This window comes from Myotis davidii, unplaced genomic scaffold, assembly GCF_000327345.1.
Source record: "Myotis davidii unplaced genomic scaffold, ASM32734v1 scaffold201, whole genome shotgun sequence".
NCBI classification, from domain to species: domain Eukaryota; kingdom Metazoa; phylum Chordata; class Mammalia; order Chiroptera; family Vespertilionidae; genus Myotis; species Myotis davidii.
This window is the reverse complement of record NW_006297819.1, coordinates 5,362,682-5,380,702: the sequence shown is the minus strand read 5'-3', so window position 1 is coordinate 5,380,702 and position 18,021 is coordinate 5,362,682. Positions and strand designations below refer to the sequence as shown.

Sequence of the window (18,021 nt, the reverse complement as noted above, 5' to 3'; positions counted from 1 at the left end):
ATCCCCAGTAGGAGGCGTGCAGGAGGCAGCCAATCAATGACTCTCTCTCATTATTGATGTTTCTCTCTCTCTCTCCCTCTTCCTTCCTCTCTGAAATCAATAAAAATAAAAAAATAAACCATCAACAAAACGAAAAAAGGCCCATTGTATGGGAAAATATATTTGGCAGTTATACATCTGATAAAGGGTTAATATCCAAAATATATAAGGAACTCCTACAACTTAACAGAAAGAAGACAGACAATCCAATTAAAAAATGGGCAAAGGACCTAAACACTTCTCCAAAGTGGATATACAGATGGCCAAAAGGCATATGAAAATATCCTCAAAGATCAGCAGAGAGATGCAAATTAAAATGTCAATGAGGTATCACCTTACACCTGTCAGAATGGCTACCATCAAGAAATCAACAAATGACAAGTGCTGAGGAGGATGTGGAGAAAAGGGAATCCTAGTACACTGCTGGTGGGAATACAGACTGGTGCAGCCACTCTGGATAACAGTATGGAGTTTCCTCATATGGAACTGCCTTTTGACCCAGTGATCTCACTTCTAGGAATATATCCTAAGAAACCCGAAACCAGCGCAATTTACAATAGCTAAGATCTGAAAACAGCCCAAGCGGTACCTTTACACCATGGAATACTATGCAGCAGTAAAAACAGAAGGATCTCTTACCCTTTGAGACAGCATAGGGGGACCTGGAGAGTATTATGCTAAGTGAAATAAGCCAGAGAAGTATCACATGATCTCACTCATATGTGGGATCTAGTGAACAAAATAAGCTGATGAACAAAATGGGTCTAGATTAGCATGGAACAGACTGTCGAATCTCAGGGGGAAGATGGGGATGGGTGGGTGGGTGGAAAGAGATTAACCAAAGAATGTGTATGCATGTATGCATAACTCATGGACACAGGTGTGAGCTGGAGGGGGTCAATGGGGAAAAAGGGGGACATCTGTAATACTTTCTACAATAAAGATAAAAACTTTTTTTAATGAAGTTGACATGGGCAGTGGAGGCAAGGCCCCTGTTCTGTCCCGCACACTCGGAAAACACCCCTGGGACACAGCGGCTCGAGTCCAGGAGGTGAGGATTACAATTAGAGCATTCTTGACCACACTATCCTCTAACTACTGACCTCCGACCACATTATTGCATAACAAAACAGAAAGACAGAAATTTCAAAACTATTGTTGGCCATAAAGTGATAGGAATACTAGAATAAGGGATCGTTAGATGTTGCTCAGTATTCTGTAGATGGTGTGAATTCAGGCCTCTGACTGACTTCCTCCACAGAACCCAAGACCCTCACATCTGGGCCCATCAATATTTGCACACAGCTGGTGCCACAGTATCATGTACTTGTATACATCTAATAGTTGGAGATTTGCTTTCTAATATGATTTTGTCTCTTTAGATGGATTTTAAATTCTTTGAATTCATACAGGTCATGAACCCTTCTTCATTTAAATCCCTGCATGTTCTGAGTAGTGTTGGACACTGAATGTTATATAATAAACTAGAGGCTTTGTGCACGAATTTGTGCATGGTTGGGGTCCCTCAGCCTGGCCCGTGATCGATGCCTATCAGCAGGAGGGCCGGCAGGGGGGAGGTGTCACAGGAGGTTGTCCAGGCGGGGGGAGGGGCCGCGGGAGGTTGGCTGGCCACGGGAGGTTGGCTGTGGGAGCACACTGACCACCAGGAGGCAGAGCACTTGCATTGACCTCTGCCCCCTGGTGGTCAATGCATGTCATAGCTACTGGTCAACCGGTCATTCTGGTTGTTTGGTCCTAATGGTCGCTTAGGCTTTTATATATATAGATTTTTGCTGAATTTACAAATTAGTCTTATAACAAATCCCCTGAGGACAGGGACTTTATCTTGTACACATGCTATGTATAGGTACATGATCAAGTCAGAAACAAATGTAAGATTATCTTTCATGCTTCCATCTCACTGTATCCTGTTTCCATGGCCAACCTAAGTTCTATCTGTGGGCCTCAGGCTTTCCTCGCCTTCTCCATTCCCACTGCCAACTCCCACCTTCACTCCTCAGATCAAGAATCTTCACAATAGTTGTCAATGGGAGAGGGGTGGGTGAAAAGGGTGAAGGGATTGACAAGTGCAGATTGGTAGTTACAGAATAGTTACAGGGATGTGAAGTACAGCACAGGGAATGTCGTCAATAATGTTGTAATAACCATGCATGGTGTCAGATGGGTACTAGGTTTATCAGGGTGATCACTTTGTAAGGTATATAAATGTCTAATCACAGGGTCGAACACCTGAAATTAATATGATATTGCACATCAATGGTAATTTAAAAATAAAATTTTTTGTAAAAAAGGATCTTCTAAAGTTCTGCACTCACCCCCACTTGTAATCTCAATGTCCTATTAGGTCTGGTCTCCCCTTGCTAGCCTGGCCCAGTCTCGGCCTCCTTGCTGGAAGCCCTCTGCCTCCACAGGTGCTGTGAAGTGGGCCCTGCTCCTGCCAGTTCCATCCGGTCTACTCACCCCTGGCAGGCAGGGCAAGGGCAGGGCAGACTTGTATTTGGATCACCGTCTTTCTAGAAACCCTCTCATAAAGAACTACTGCTGTATGAGCCCCAAACCCGGCTCCTCCCCTCCACCCCACCCCCTGTCTCAGACAGCATAATCTGAACAGATGCCCCTCGCAAGAGGCCAAAGACACCAAGGAGCGCCCTCAAGCTGTGTTACTGAGAAGAGCAGATCTAGGAACACCTGCTTCTAAGGAGCACGGAGTAGAAAAGAGCCAAGGGACAGGTTTCATCAAGGGGCCAACTGCCATGAAGAGGTCACGTAAGAGCTAGTTCGAAAGGTGTTCTCCAGATTCGCCCACCAGAGAGCTGGCGCTCACCGCAGTAAAGGCAGCTACCATGAGGTGAGGGCGGAGCAGACAGCAGAAGCTTGGCTTCAAAGAAAAGATTAAAACAAAAGAGAGTAAAGAGACTGCATGGAAAGAAAACTTTAAAATGAGAACTAGTCCCTTTGGAATGCTTTGATGCTGAGAATGAGGAGCCTAAGGAAGCAGCAGCTGATGCTACAAGAAAGAAGGTGACTGACGGGACAGACAGCTGAGCAGAAAGAAGAGACAGGCTCCCTCCCAATCACACACAGATCCTCTTGTCAGCAGATCTGGAAAGTACTGAATGTGTATCTATGCTTCATCATCAGGGTGTCAAGTAGACACTTGCATTTATCTGGCGTTTATCTCTCTTTGTTATTGGAATTATCATTTGTGTTATTCATTCCACTATTTTTGCAGAACAGCAACAGAGCGTTCCATGTGAAAAGACCTGCGTGATCATGGGAAGTCACTTAACCTCCGTAAGCCCCAGGCTCCTTATCTGAAAAGTGGGAAGATAATATTACAAATGTAACATTGCAATATTGCTCAGAGATACTGTCAGTGGACTCTGTGGTTGGAGTCACTGAATCGAGAATGCATTGGAATAAAGACTGCTGTGCATCTCACGTGACCCCACAATGCTGCACGTGGTGTCAGCACCTCCCTGGCTGGTCCACAGAACAATCAATCAAAGAAGATGGATTTTTTTTTCTAAGTTACTAAAGGCATACCCCAATGACACCAATTCCTGTACCACTAATACTTCGCAGGTACAGCTGTTCCTTGGTTTTCAAATTCAGAATGATCAGCTGGTTCCCGGCGATGTACATGATTGTATTGTTGTCCAGCAACTGTAGGTTGGCCCGCTTTTTGCAGTCATAGCCAAAGGAATGTCTGAAGAGAAACTGCTAAGGAAAAGAAGTGACACCATATAACCATCCTAGAGACAAGAAAAGTAACATGAAATAAATATACTTTTAAAATCCATGTTCTTGGTTAAAGATTTAGGGTTGACATAGTTGAATTTCACTCTGAAACTCAGAATTTTTTTTATTTATTACTAACGCAGTTTTGTTCTTAAATTAGGTGAAAAAAATCCTCAAATCTGATTTGGATAATATTTTAAATATCTTAGGGAATTCATGGGAAGCTTGTCAGAATGCTTAAGCCAAAACCCCCCTGCACGTGATTATAGGTCTAGAAAGTTAACAGAATATAACCGGGAAAAGTTCCCGGTGACTCTCCCGTACCATCCCATTTGCAAACATAGGCTAGAAGAAAGCTGAGAGCATAACTTTTGTCAGTAACTTATCCAAAGGCAACGACAACAACAACACACACACACACACACACACACACACACACAAAACACCAAAAATCCCAAACAACAAGCACTCAAGAGAGAGAACTCTAGGTTATGAGATTCAAGGTGAAATTCATTTCAGTTACATCGGATAGAAACAGAGTTAGAAACTATAACAACATGTTGTATCTCTATGTAAAAAGCAAACCTGAGTCAGGCAGTACACCACCCTACCTCTGTCAGCACACCTTCCATGAGAGGCCAGTCAGTGGTCTAGGCCAGTGATGGCGAACCCATGACACACGTGTCAGAGGTGACACGCAAACTCACCTTTTGGGTTGATTTTTCTTTGTCAAATGGCATTTAAATATATAAACTAAATATCAAAAATATAAGTCTTTGTTTTACTATGGTTACAAATATCAAAAAAATTCTATATGTGACACGGCACCAGAGTTAAGTTAGGGTTTTTCAAAATGCTGACACGCCGAGCTCAAAAGGTTCGCCATCCCTGGTCTAGGCCATTCATGTGGGCATAACCACTGCCCATTTAAAGGCAGGCCAAGGACCTTCCAGGAAACCATCTCCTAACTATCCACCTTGCAAACCTAACACCATAAAGTGATGGTAAACACTAAACCCCCTTGTCAGTCATCTCCACCCTTACATTTCTTCACAGTCTCTTATGCCCCAGACCAATTGAAACTTGTTCTTTTGTGTCCCACTTTTTCAGGGTTGTCTTCTTGGAAAATTCATCTTCTATATATATAAAAAAAAAAAAACCCTAAAATGCAAATAGACCAAACAGCAGAATAACCGAACAGTCACTCTGACATGCACTGACCACCAGGGGGCACGCGTGGAACATGGTGGGCATTGGCTGTGGCGGGATGGAGCAGGTGAGCAGGGGTGCCAGACCAAGGCGCCCTGCCAGTCGCTGTCATCAGGGTGAGCCTCTCGTGGTTACTGAAAATTCTTTCCTCCCGCACACCGCGGACCCACCAGGCGCTCGCACCTGCTGCCAGTGCTGGCCCCGCTTGCACCTGCTGCCAGTTCCAGAGCCAGTCCTCATACCACTGCCAGTGCTGAACTGCTCGCACCTGCAACCGGCGCCAGAGCTGCCACTTGCACCCGCTGCCGGTGCCCAGCGCTGGTCCCAATTGCCCAGGCACCATCAGTGGGTGTGAACAGCGGCTGCCGGTCCTGATCGCCTCTGAGGGCTTCTCCACCTGCCTCTGCTCCTGAGGGGCGATCAGGGCAGCAGCCACTGCTCGCACCCGCTGACGGCACTGGCCCCACTCCCACCTGCTGCTGGCAATGGCCCCAATCACTCCACGCTGCCATCAGCGGGTGCAAGCAGGGCTGACGCCATCAGCACGTGGAAGCAGCGGCACGAGCAGGGCAGACAGGGGACCCAGGCAGTAACTTAACGGCTGAGGAGGTGAAAGGGGTGAGAGGCTTTCTGCTCCCCTACACGCCATGTCTCACGGAACGAAGCTGGTGAAGCATCATTTCTCTTTACAGTTACTTGGTATCAAACAAAAGCTTAATTTAAATTAAGATCATGCATTTCTAAGTTTCTAAGGGCCAAGCTTCTTAGAAGTACCTAAGATAGGGGTTGGCAAACTTTTCCTTAAAGGGCCAGGTAGTAAATACTTTAGGCTTTGTGGGCCAGATGGGCTCTCCTGTAACTATTTAGTTCTACCCTTACAGTGTGATGGGAGCCATAGACAAAATGTAAATGAATGAATGTGGCTGTGTTCCAATAAAACTATTTATGGGAGGCCAGATTTGGTCCATGGGGCTGTAGTTTGCCAACCCCTGGCCTAAGAAGCTGAAATGCCAAGTATGCATATGTAACTGGAGTGGATACACAAGTATGATAAGTTCCAGTGGTATGTCCGACTCTGGAGACACAAAAGGCATGGAAACCATTTCCATATAATCGTAAAAGAAGCTCTCTGATATTTTCTTCCTAACGTCCTCCTCTGTGTCTTCTGCAGCTGAGCCAGGGGTTTCCATAGACCGAGATCCTAAAAAAATTAAAGTATTATAACTAAGAAGAGTGCTTGATGAAACCTAGCCCACAATCCTCTAGCAGTAAGTACCACTACTGGCCCGAACATAGGCTGCCACCCACCAGAGAACATGGGAGGAAGAACCGACATGCCTGTGTGCATTGGGTGAAAGCTGAGCTTGCCTCGCGACTCAGCGGTCTCAAAGAGCAACTCCCAATCAGTTCCAAAGGAGAGTTACTCTCATGGATCTAGGGCGGAGCACTGCTTGGACCACCCCACTCTCCAGAAGACAGGGCGTGAGCGCTCTCTCTGTGAGCCTCAGAAATGGAGAGTACAGCCACGCAGCCACTAACCCACCGTACTGTATTTGTTCCGTGCTTTTCCTTTGACCACCCTCACACATCCTGCAGATTTTTCTATGGATTTACTAGTATGACTGTTCAATTTGGGCAATTTATCTTTAAAACAGTGGCAATTACTGATACAAAACTAATAATACCTCCACTGGTTTCCCTGTAATAATCTTGAAAGGAACTGGAACTTCCTTCCCAATCTTCTTCTTCTGATTCCTCATCCTCTAAATATGATTCTTCGCCGTCAGTGAATATTTCGTCTGTATCTTCTAAGAGGAGTTTATCTTCTCTTGTAGTGGCTATTAAAAATAATTTGTTTTAATAATTTCTAAATTTTGACTTAAACATTTTCTTATTTTCAAAGTGGCTACTACTTACAATTTGTTTGTGTTCGAAAGTTAATAAATTTTAATACTCAAAACTTTCTAGAAAAATCATTTTATTTGGTCATTCTTGTAACTTTACACACACACAAAAAGAAGCCTTTCCTGTGAGTTAACCTCCATTTTCACTTCATTTGCAGTCTATTTCCTATAACAGCATACTTTTAAGAAATAAAAGATGTTTTTAAAAAGATTGGCTAGTGTGCTATTATTAATTCAATTCATTTTTGCCAATATGTTATTAATATATAGTTGTTTATTAATATATAGTTATTTCAGAAATTATTATATATATATATCCTCAACTTTTCACAGTTTACTTAGTTAATATTATAACACATAATGTCTTTTTTGTTTCTATATTTATTTTAGAGAGGAAGGAAGAGAGAGAGAGAGAGGGAGAGAGAGAGAGAGATGTGAGAGAGACATATTGATCAACTGCCTCCTGCACACGCTCTGAATGGGGATTGAATTCACAACCTGGGTATGTGCCCTGACCAGGAATGGAACCCACCACTTTTGGTATATGGAATGATGTTCTGACCCACAAAGCCACACTGACCAGGGCTATATACATGTATTTTATCAATTGACAGAAAACTAGTCAACAACTCAGTAAAGACATATATGATCTGAACAACACTATGAAACATGCTAACCTGATATTTCTAAAATACTACACCTACCAATATAAGGTACACATTCAAGTGTACATGGGCTATTCACCAAGACAGACCACTTGCTGAGACATAAGTTTCAATAGATTTAAAAGGGTTAAAATAACAGAATATGTGCATTCTCTGATTATAACAGAAGTTTAAATTATAATAAATTATCTCAAAAAACTACAAATACTTGGAAATTAAATAGCATACTTAAAAATAATTTATGGACCAAGGAGAAATGAGCAAAAAAATTAAAAACTACTTCTAACTAAATAGTAATTAAAATATAACATCAAAATTTGTGGGATGCAGCTAGGGCAGTGCTAAAAGGGAAGTGTATAGCTTTCAGTACATATAAAAAAAGAAAAAAAAAGTCAAGAATTAGTGACCTAAAGTTCTACTCTAAGAAACTAGAAAAAAGAAAAGAAAAAAAAAAGAATGGAATGAAGGAAATAATAGAAATAATAAAAATGTGCATAAGAATCAATGAAATAAAAAGCCAAACCATAAAGAAAATTAGCAAAGCCCAAATCTTATTCTTTGAAAAGCTCAACAAAATAGATAAACTCCTAGCTAGACCAATCAAGAAATAAAAGAGAAGCAATACAAATCTCCAATATTAGGAAAAAAAATAAATCCTAAGAATTATGTCAACAAAGTTTACAATTTAGAAGAAATGTATAAATTCTATGAAAGATACAAACTTATAAAACTTACTAAAGAAATAGGTAGTCCTTACAGAAATTGAATTCATAGTTTAGTATTTTCCCACTAAAAAAAAGTATAGGCCCAGATACATCATTGGTAAAGTTTACCAAACATTTAAGGAAGGAATAATGTGAATTCTGCACAAAAATATTTCTAAAAATAGAAGAGACCAAAATACTTCCCAATTTACTATATGAGGCCAGCAAATAGTCCTTTAATAAGAATCAGAAATCAATGTCTTAATAACTAACAGTCCTTCACCCTTAGAAGAAATGCTGAATGGTTTCTGATACATTTTACTTAAATTTTTTAATAGGACTCAGTTACAGCACAAACCCATTGTTGAGTCTGGGGAAGGGTCCACTTTAATCCATGCTTAGGTGGAAAACCAGGAAATTCACTCTGCATGAGAATTCTAAAGGGTAAGAAGTTGCTGAGATATTTCAGCAAGACTGAGAACAAGGAAAGGTCCCCCCGGCGGGGATGCAGGAACCAGCTATAAGGTATGTAGCTGAATCAGGGCAGAGACCTCTTCTAACATCACCAGGGTAGAAGGTTCCAGGGTGCCAGCAAGTTCTTTCAGATTATCATCTGGGATCCTACAACCCAGGATGTGTAAACTGTTTTATGAGCTGAGTACAGGGCCAGGTCACACTTGATAAGGCCTGCCTCTCGGAGGGCCTCACGTAGAAAAGGGAGATGCCGAGGCAAGGCTAGACAAAGGCTCATTGTCCTTCAATCCAGCCATCCAGAAAAATGCTGCAGAGGACTGGAAACCAAAACGCAGGTGATCCTGTCTCAGCAATGTAGGGAGTGGAGAAAAGTGCAAAATAAAAAACAAGAGAGAAGCAAACTAAAATTTTTGAGGAGAATGAAATAATCTAATTATCTAGAAAGATAACTCTAGTGGTGGTATGGAGGGAGACTTGAACAGAAAGATTTCAGTGGAAATCCTTGTGGTAAGAATCCAAGCAAGAGGAGAGAAACATCTAAAATTAAAGATGGTATGGAGAAATCGTGAATCTATGAGATATATCTCAGACTGAAATAATTTAATGTAAATTTTGCAAAGGAGTTGATTTCCCCAGGAACATATCTCTTCTAATAGTAAAAAATAATTTCTGAAACTATAGTTAGGATTACAATAAAAAATGTCAAGATTCTACTAAGATACCTAACATCATGGAGATAGTCAGAAAGAGCCAGCCATCTTTTAAAAATCCTATTACAAAATTCCTCTCTCTTCTATATGGAGCCTATAATATCCTTCCACATGTTACCCAATTTAATCCTGAAATAGCTCAATTATCATGTTAATGGGTGAGAAAATGGAGGTTTTAAAATTTACCCAGGCTCAAGCATCTCTAAGTGGTAGATCCAGGACTTAAAACTAAAGTCCAGCTCTCATCGCCCTACACTGTATTAGAAAAGTCCATTAACTTTGGACTTTTAAGCATGGTAGCAACCATGCTTGGGTAAAATTTGCTGTTTAATATTTTAACCCTGCTGACTTGGCTTCTATAATTATTTGCTTGCTAAAGTAATAAAAGTTATTTTGATTTTCTGAACTTATATAAGTTAACCCATTCGATTGAATACTCCATTGATTGTGGTTTGAATACCCCCCATTGATAGTGATCTTACTGGTCTTTCAAAACACATTCCTCTGCACCTGGAGACCATGACAGCACAATTACTCTAAATGGCCTCAGTGGCTCCAGATAATGTGTTTCCGTTGACTCAGTGGTCCCAAGACCCAAAACTATAATTAATCTTTGTAACTAAGTTGCTCAATCTAAGCTTCTGTAACAAACTGCTTTTTGCAAACCAGGTTCCTCATTCCAAACCTCGAGATGTAATCAATACCTTTGTGATATTTGCCTACATAAGTCTGATGTTTCGGCCAAAAGGGAACTACGAGATTTGGAGAGCATTGCCCCTTGTAGTTCTGGCTTTGAAATAAATGTGGCTCCTTAATTCGACTTCTTGAGGCGTCCTTGTGTGATTCACAGGGTACAATACAACAACTTCACAGGTGGGAACAAGATAGGAGGTGCAGACAGGTCATTATCAGCACAGAGTTGTCTACATGCCAGGAGTTGCAGATAAAAGGATTAAAACGCAGGCTCTGCTCTTCAAGGATTAGAGTTTAGGGAGTTCAACAAGGAAACCATTTCTGTTGCATAAATTTAAGTACATACTCTTTAAAATTATTTTAGCTACATTTAATAATCAAACACCAAGTGAATGTATAACCTTTACTTACATCTTGATAAAGCTTGCGAGGACCCCCGAGACTGACTTCCACTGCTCTTTGACCTCTCTGACCTCTCTGACCTCTCTGATCTCCCCACCTCAGTATCTTGATCATCGGGCTCCTTCATTTCCTCTGTAAGTGCAACATTGAGACAGGGAAAGGCATAAAGGTGTAAAATAGAAATCGTTAGCAGGTTTCCTGCCCTAACAAATTCTACAAGCACCAAACACCAAGGGTGTTGCTGACAATCATCTGTCTGTGTAGCATCCTAGATGACTTCACCAGCAGGAGGGCACATCACCTTCAGAAACCCCTGCAGAACAGCAAATAGAGGCCGATACTCCCTTTCTCCAGGCAAGCTTCTCAGCGTGGTACCCTCTGGTTTTCAAAGGTCTGCAGGCAAACACCACCCAAGTTCATCTTGTCCCGAAATGTTCCACCATTAAAACGAACCCTCTGCCATCTTCCTTTAGTTCATATCTCCCTCTTCCTCTTCCCATCATTGAATTACCCTGGTGTTACTAATCAATTTCAGTTAAAAAATATTTGTTGAGGGGCACCTACCATGTGTCAAGCTTTATGTTAGACACTAAATTGTAGTACTGAATTAAGGAGAATGACCCCTAACTTTGTGGAACTTGTTGTTTAGAAAGATAGCTATTTTAAAAAAAACAATGAAATATAATGAATGCTACAAAAAGGAAAGAATGGGGTGTTGTGGACATACATAGCAAGAAGATTAAACCAGGTCTAGGGATTAAGGAAGAGGTGTTTGCAGCACAGGTGATGAGTAGGAGTTGGCCACGCTTAGAATGGAAAGGCATATATTAGGCAGAGGGAACTTCAGAGAGAGGGCTGTGTCTGTGAAAAGCAGAAAGTAGTCTATTGGCTAGAGTGGGACAGTGAAAGGGACATTGAAGAGGAGGCAAGTGGCAGATCATGAGACTGTCCCTAAGTTTTGCTAAGGAACTGAGAACTTCTTTCTAAGTTAATTGAAAGCCAGTGAAGGATTTTGAGAAGATGGGTGACACAACCGGTTGTTGTCTCTGTCTTCTCTCTATTGCAGCTCTTCGTGTGGAGACACCTTTTATACCTCCCTTCTAAGTCCTTCACTTTTCCACACGATCCAACCCGTTTCCTCGACAGTCTTCTAGGGCATGGCTGGCGAGCAGAATAGAATGGTAGTTCTATTTGGATCGTGTTTATTGTTAGATTCAGGTTTGAATCCCAGTTCTACCATGTAACTAGCTAATTAAACTTTTCATCAATTCCTCAACTGTAAAATGGGAAAGAAGAAAAAACTAACTTAGAAGGCTGCTATGAGAATTTAATTGAACTCGTGCATTATTATACCTTCCTGGTCATGAAAGAAAGACTAGTGTGCCTAAAGCAGATGTGATATGTACCGCCTGTTCAGCGGGGCGTGCAGTATGGCTGCAACCTCCCTTCATCTGGACATTAGGGTTCATTCCAGATGTTTTCCTGCAGTGACATCACAATGATGCTATCTCTTGATTTGGGGGACAATAGCATATTTCCCAAATGTTTTTACTATAAACTATTATCAAGAAAGATATGTCCAAGTTGATACTCATTTTATTAAATTTGTGTTTAATACCTTGGAGCCATTTTTCAGGGTTACCAAGATGATGTTTTACCCTTTAAAGAGAGAAAGAGAGGTTTTTTCTTTTCTCTTTTTGGTTGTTTTTCTCTCCTTCCTTATTTTCTCTCACTGGATTGCAGAATATATGCCCAAAGTATATAAAAATCAAATGACAGAAAATTTTTAAGTAGCAAGATCTTTTAAACTCCAAATTCTATCATCCAGTACATTTCTTGTTTCTTCAAGTTTAGATACACAGGTTTGCTTTCTGTGTTTATATAAGTCACTGATTTAAAAATAATTAATGATAATTTAAAAAATAGTTGGCATTGCACAGCAATGTCAGTTATTGCAGCTTGGTTACAAATTATCTTGTACTTATTAGGTAAATTTGTTCAGATAACTACAAGCATACCTAAATGCTGTTTTCTTCTTTGCTTTCAAGGTTCTTCATAACTTAAATCAATTCAATTCCCAAAATTGAGCATATTTATATACAAACTAGAGGCCCAATGCACATAATTCGTGCAAAGGCCTTGGTCCCCGCCACTGCCACGGCTGCCTCTGCCTCAGCCCCAAATCACCGCCCACCGCCACAGCCGGGGAGGCCTCTGCTGCCTCTGCCTTGGCCCCACCCACCACAGCTTTGTCCGGAAGGAAGGACATCCGGTCTAATTAGCATATTACGCTTGTATTATTATAGACTAGAGCAGGGGTCCTCAAACTACGGCCCGCGGGCCACATGCAAATACAAATATTGTATTTGTTCCCATTTTGTTTTTTTACTTCAAAATAAGATATGTGCAGTGTGCACAGGAATTTGTTCATAGTTTTTTTTTAAACTATAGTCTGGCCCTCCAACAGTGTGAGGGACAGTGAACTGGCCCCCTGTTTAAAAAGTTTGAGGACCCCTGGACTAAAGGCCCGGTGTACAAAAATTTGTGCACTCGAAGTGGGGGTTCCCTCAGCCCGGCCTGTGCCCTCTCGCAGTCTGGGACCCTTTGGGGGATGACCACCTGCTGGCCTAGGCCTGCTCCCCAGGGGATTGGGCCTAAGCTGGCAATCAGACATCCCTCTGGCAGCCCAGGAGCCCTCGGGGGATGTCCACTTGCCAGCGGTGAGCAGACCTAAGCTGCAGTCAGACATCCTTAGCGCTGCTGAGGAGGCAGGAGAGGTTCCCACCACCACCGCTGTACTGGCAACCATCAGCCTGGCTTGTGGCTGAGGAGAGCTCCCCCATGTGGGAGTGCACTGACCACCAGAGGGCAGCTCCTGCATTGAGCATCTGCCCCCTGGTGGTCAGTGTGTGTCATAGTGACCAGTCATTCCCAGTCATTCTGCTGTTAGGGTCAGTTTGCATATTACCCTTTTACTATATAGGATAGAGGCCTGGTGCACGGGTGGGGGCTGGCTGGTTTGCCCTGAAGGGAGTCCCGGATCAGGATGGGGGTCCCACTTGGGGGCCTGGCCAGCCTGGATGATGGGCTGAGGGCTGTTTTCAGGCGGGCCAAGCCTGCAACTGAAGCTCCCAGCCTCTCCTTTTTTTCCTTTTTCTTTTTAATCTGGGATTTATTTACCTTCTATAATTGAAACTTTGTTACTTTCGGAGCTCAGAGCCGGGCCGTGGCAGGGGGGGAACCATGGCTTCCTCCATCACTGGAGCAAGCAAGCCTCCTGCTCACTTCAGCTGCGTGGCTGCCGGCCGCCATCTTGGTTGGGTTAATTTGCATATCGCACTGATTAGCCAATGAGAGGTATAGCAAAGGTATGGTCAATTTCCATGTTTGTCTATTATTAGATAGGATGGTAACATGCTAGGCATGGAAAGATGAGCAATAAACAGCCCCTGACCTTAAATAGTTACAATCTAAGAAGTAGAAATTGACATTTCTCTTTAAATATAGTCTCAGAATCAGCTTCTCTTCTAAATCACTGATTCAGACCCATACAAGGTTGACCAGAGCAGGACAGTCAGAGAGTCATGATTGAACTGGGGACAACAGATAAAGATTTCCTTGATAAAAATTAACATTACTGTGTTGGCAAGAAACTAAACTACTCTTTAAGTTGCCATGATGCAGGCCCCAAGTAAGGAGGAAAGATAGGCAGTGGGCTGGCCAATCAAGCTGAACTAATGATGTATTGTGAAGGTCTAAATTAAAATATTTTGTCTGCAAGTTTCAATAACAATTTAGTCTATAAATATACTTAGGGTTCTATTGCTGTTGTACAAATTTAGCAGCTTAAAATTATACTCGTTCATTATCTCCACATTTGGTTGCTTTCTTGCTGGCTGTAGGCCAGGAACTGGTCTAAGCTTCCACAGTCTGCCTGCATTCCCTGGCTCATGGCCCCCTAAAGCCAGCAGTGATAGGTCTAGTACCTATCAGAGATTTAAATCTCATTTTCTTTATACCTATAGTTCTCAATTCTAGCTGCACCTTAGAATCACTTGAAAAACTTTTTACTCCATTCCATTCTCGGGGTCTTGCTCCCTATGTAATTCTTTTGTGCAACCAAGGATAATAACCAGGGTTAAGGGCCATGAGTTTATAGAAGGCACCTAGTAGATATTTGGAACTGGTAGTTATTTTTACTATAATTACTTCATATTCTCTCTACTACAGCTAGGCCCAATAAATACAATCATGGAAACTTCAGAGCTGAAAAAGATCTTACCTAGTTCAAACTACACCATCCACTCCCAATATAAGTCACACAACTACAACACGGAGCCCGGCACCATTGGAAAAGGAGTCTGGTGTGTTGGTCAGGCTGAGAGTATTAGCTAGAGTCAGACTGACTGGGTTGAAAGTCTGGCTCTCTATTGGGGTCCAGCCCCAACAGGTTCAGGGGTTCCCAAAGGTGTGGATGGAGTCAGCGAAGAAGGAAGGACACGGAGACAGCGTTCAGTTGATCAGCATAGCCAGGTTCTCCAGCCCGGTTCTATATTTATTCTCCTATTACATCTGTATTTATACCAGTTGATTTTAATCCTATCCATTCTATTCCAAAGGTTAGGGCGTTTGTTATCTTCATTCCAAGGTCACTACTCTATTGTTCTGTTAAACTACAAGGAAGTAACTGAAGGAGATTATCCTAAGTAAAGATTATGTAGCTTAATCATGATTGTTCATAGTTAAAGTGATTAACTACCCGCCTGGCACTTAGTTAAGGGGTTTTATTCCCTTCCTTAGTCCTGTTAATCCCTAACTCCAGGGAAAACTCCCCACCTGGGGAAACAACCTTTCTCAGAGAGATGACGTTGGTTAAAACACATAGCGCTAAGAATGCAACTTGAATCTATTGGTCCTTATTCTTCTGGGGATGGAGAACAAGTTTTCCTGTGTGTTATAGCCATTCAAATCAGTGTAACTGGCTCACTTTTCTCCCCAGACCCTCTCTTTTCCCAACTACAGCATCCCAATTCTTTAAATTATTCCTCACTAATGTGGCTTTAACTCTTTTCAGAATCTTGATGGCTCAGGAAGTTAATTCCCAACACATCCTCATATAGAGACTCATCATAGTCAGTTTGTTACCAACTTGAATGACTAAACCTTATTTGTGTTCTTAGCCAATCCTGTCTTATACAACTGAGCTAGCTGGGTTTGGGAGTCTATTTGCAAAACTATCTTAAATCTACTTTCATTAGATTCAGGCTCATTAGTCCAGCCTTTGGCGAATTCTGCTAACCAACTCATTTAGGTAGAATGTCAAGTTTTGAGTCTACCCTGAGGAAGTGTAAAGAAAAAGAGAATCATAGTGCAGTGATGCAGAGGGGCATGCTGCTAAAAGGAGGTTATCTGGGAGCCAAACAAAAGGTTCCTCAAGGTGACATTGCTTGTATTCAATCACTAGAGTGCATTCTCACAAGCTCAAACACAAGCTCAGCAGTGTACTGGAGCTGGTCAAGCTAAGACTCATAGAGATTGTTGCATAAAAACAGCGTTTACAAAGGATAATACAACCATGGAGAGGATAATAGCTCGTTTGTTTTGTTTTTGTTTTTTTTTAATGTTTTCCATGTATCGGGCATTGTTCTAAGGATTCTACGCATCCTGTTTCATCTGTTTCTCAAAATGACTCTGAGTCAGGTGCATTTTAAGGTGAAAAAGCAGAGCAGTTACTCTCTGAATCCTTCCCTCTCACCCAGCGCATGCAATTGGTTTGCAAGTCCTGTCGCGAAGTGTGCAGTTCTTAAGCCTTTAGAATGTATTTCCACCCTAGTTCTGGTCCTCATCGTGTCTCAGCTCTACCCTACCACAGCGGCATCTACACTGCCTCCTGTATTTCTAAAGCACAGCTTTTAATGTACCACTCTTTATATAAAGCCTTTAGCTCCTCATTGCAATAGAATAAAGACTCAGGCTCTCTGGCATGGCATGAAGACCCTTCCTTTTAGGATTATAGTTCCTCTCTTGTCACTTCCCCCACCCTAATCTCAAAAGTTTTAGTCCATGGCCACCTGGAACAAATCACAACTGACTGGACACACTACTTTTATACCACTGTGTCTATTAGAATGAAAAAAGTATTAATTGTGCACTATGTGTGACTCATAGGCTATACACTTTACCTGCATTATCCAATTTAACTGTAACAAGAACCCCATAAAATTAGCATTACCATCTTCCTTTTCAGAGATGAGAAAACCGAAGGGCAGAGGCTCACCTTGCCAAGTGTCCCACAGCCAAGTGTGGGTGGATGGGGCGGCTTCTTGACCTGGAACCCAGGCACGTGCCCACCCGACTCCCTGCTTCCTCTCAGCCGGGTCTACCTGGGACTCCTGCTGTCCCTGCAGGAAGATGAGCTCCCTACAGGCAGGAACGGTGTCCGCTTTGTATCCAGTGTCTAGCTCCGTGCCTGCCAAGGCCAGTCACTTCAAAAGTTTGTCAAACTGATCCGGAGGGAGGACGAGGGAAAGTCTAGGGGACATTGGTTCAGTCTGAGGGAAATCCAAGTGGGGTTCACTGCTCCCTAACTCGCTAACAGATTTGAGGGTGTGGGGGGAGTTGTGGGAACTGCCCAGCAGTTGGGGTCCAAACTTACCTGAGGCACCGACCGCACTGGCTTAGTCACTGCAGCTGCCCAGGGTCTCCGTTTACTGCAGTTACCGCGGCAACGGAAGCGGTTACTGGAGCGGCCTTGAAGCGCATGCGCTAAGGCAGATGCCCAAGGTCTCCGTTTACTGCAGTTACCGCGGCAACGCGGCCCCGCCTACCGCGGGGAGAAGAGCGGCCTTGAAGCGCATGCGCTACGGAGGCGACTTTCTTTGGGGAAATTCGGCTGTGGTGTCCCTGGGACCTGCAGTCTCACTCGCCTTTCGGTCCCGGCAATTTCATGGTGTGTGACTCAGGTTCAAGGCCAAACAGAAAAACCCAGCGCTCTACCAGCTTATTATTATATCATTTACATAATTATTATAATTATCCTACGGATGGTTTGTTAAGCAGCATGACTTTTAAATACTTTCGAAGTTCCTGCTAGTAATACGAATGACCCAAAAGATCCCTGATGGTACACTATCATCAGCAAAAATACTTCAGGAGACTTGTTTTGTTTATTTAACTACTTATTTTACACTGTGTTACCTCTGTTGGCCTTTAAGAGCACATAAGATTGTATGTTATGGGCTCCTTGGTCGCAGGACGCTGGGCAGTTGAGCAGTTTACTCTTCAAGTGCTTTGTGGTACAACCAGAGCTGGAACTGATTTTTAAATACCTCATGTTATTGATTACAACACGTTTTAAAATGGTGACAACATGGCAAAGATATGTGACAAAGAACTCTGTATCCAGAAAACATAATTCATAATTCAATAAGAAAAAACTGCCAAACTTTTTTTAATGGGC

The 18,021-nt window shown here is 42.5% G+C and overlaps 1 protein-coding gene across 1 annotated transcript in view; it reads right to left on the bottom strand.

The window, feature by feature from the left end:
* CFAP44 (cilia and flagella associated protein 44) overlaps positions 1-17,262 on the bottom strand; it is a 75,636-nt gene extending 58,374 nt beyond the window's left edge. Inside the window, exons 1-5 of the mRNA XM_006773614.2 lie at positions 17,218-17,262; positions 10,572-10,694; positions 6,696-6,848; positions 6,052-6,211; positions 3,607-3,769 (exon numbers count right to left, since the gene is read on the bottom strand). Coding sequence (XP_006773677.2) covers positions 3,607-3,769; positions 6,052-6,211; positions 6,696-6,848; positions 10,572-10,689 — 594 coding nt within the window. The 5' untranslated portion in view covers positions 10,690-10,694; positions 17,218-17,262. The remainder of the gene's footprint in view (positions 1-3,606; positions 3,770-6,051; positions 6,212-6,695; positions 6,849-10,571; positions 10,695-17,217) is intronic.
* Between the last annotated feature and the right edge of the window lie 759 nt (positions 17,263-18,021).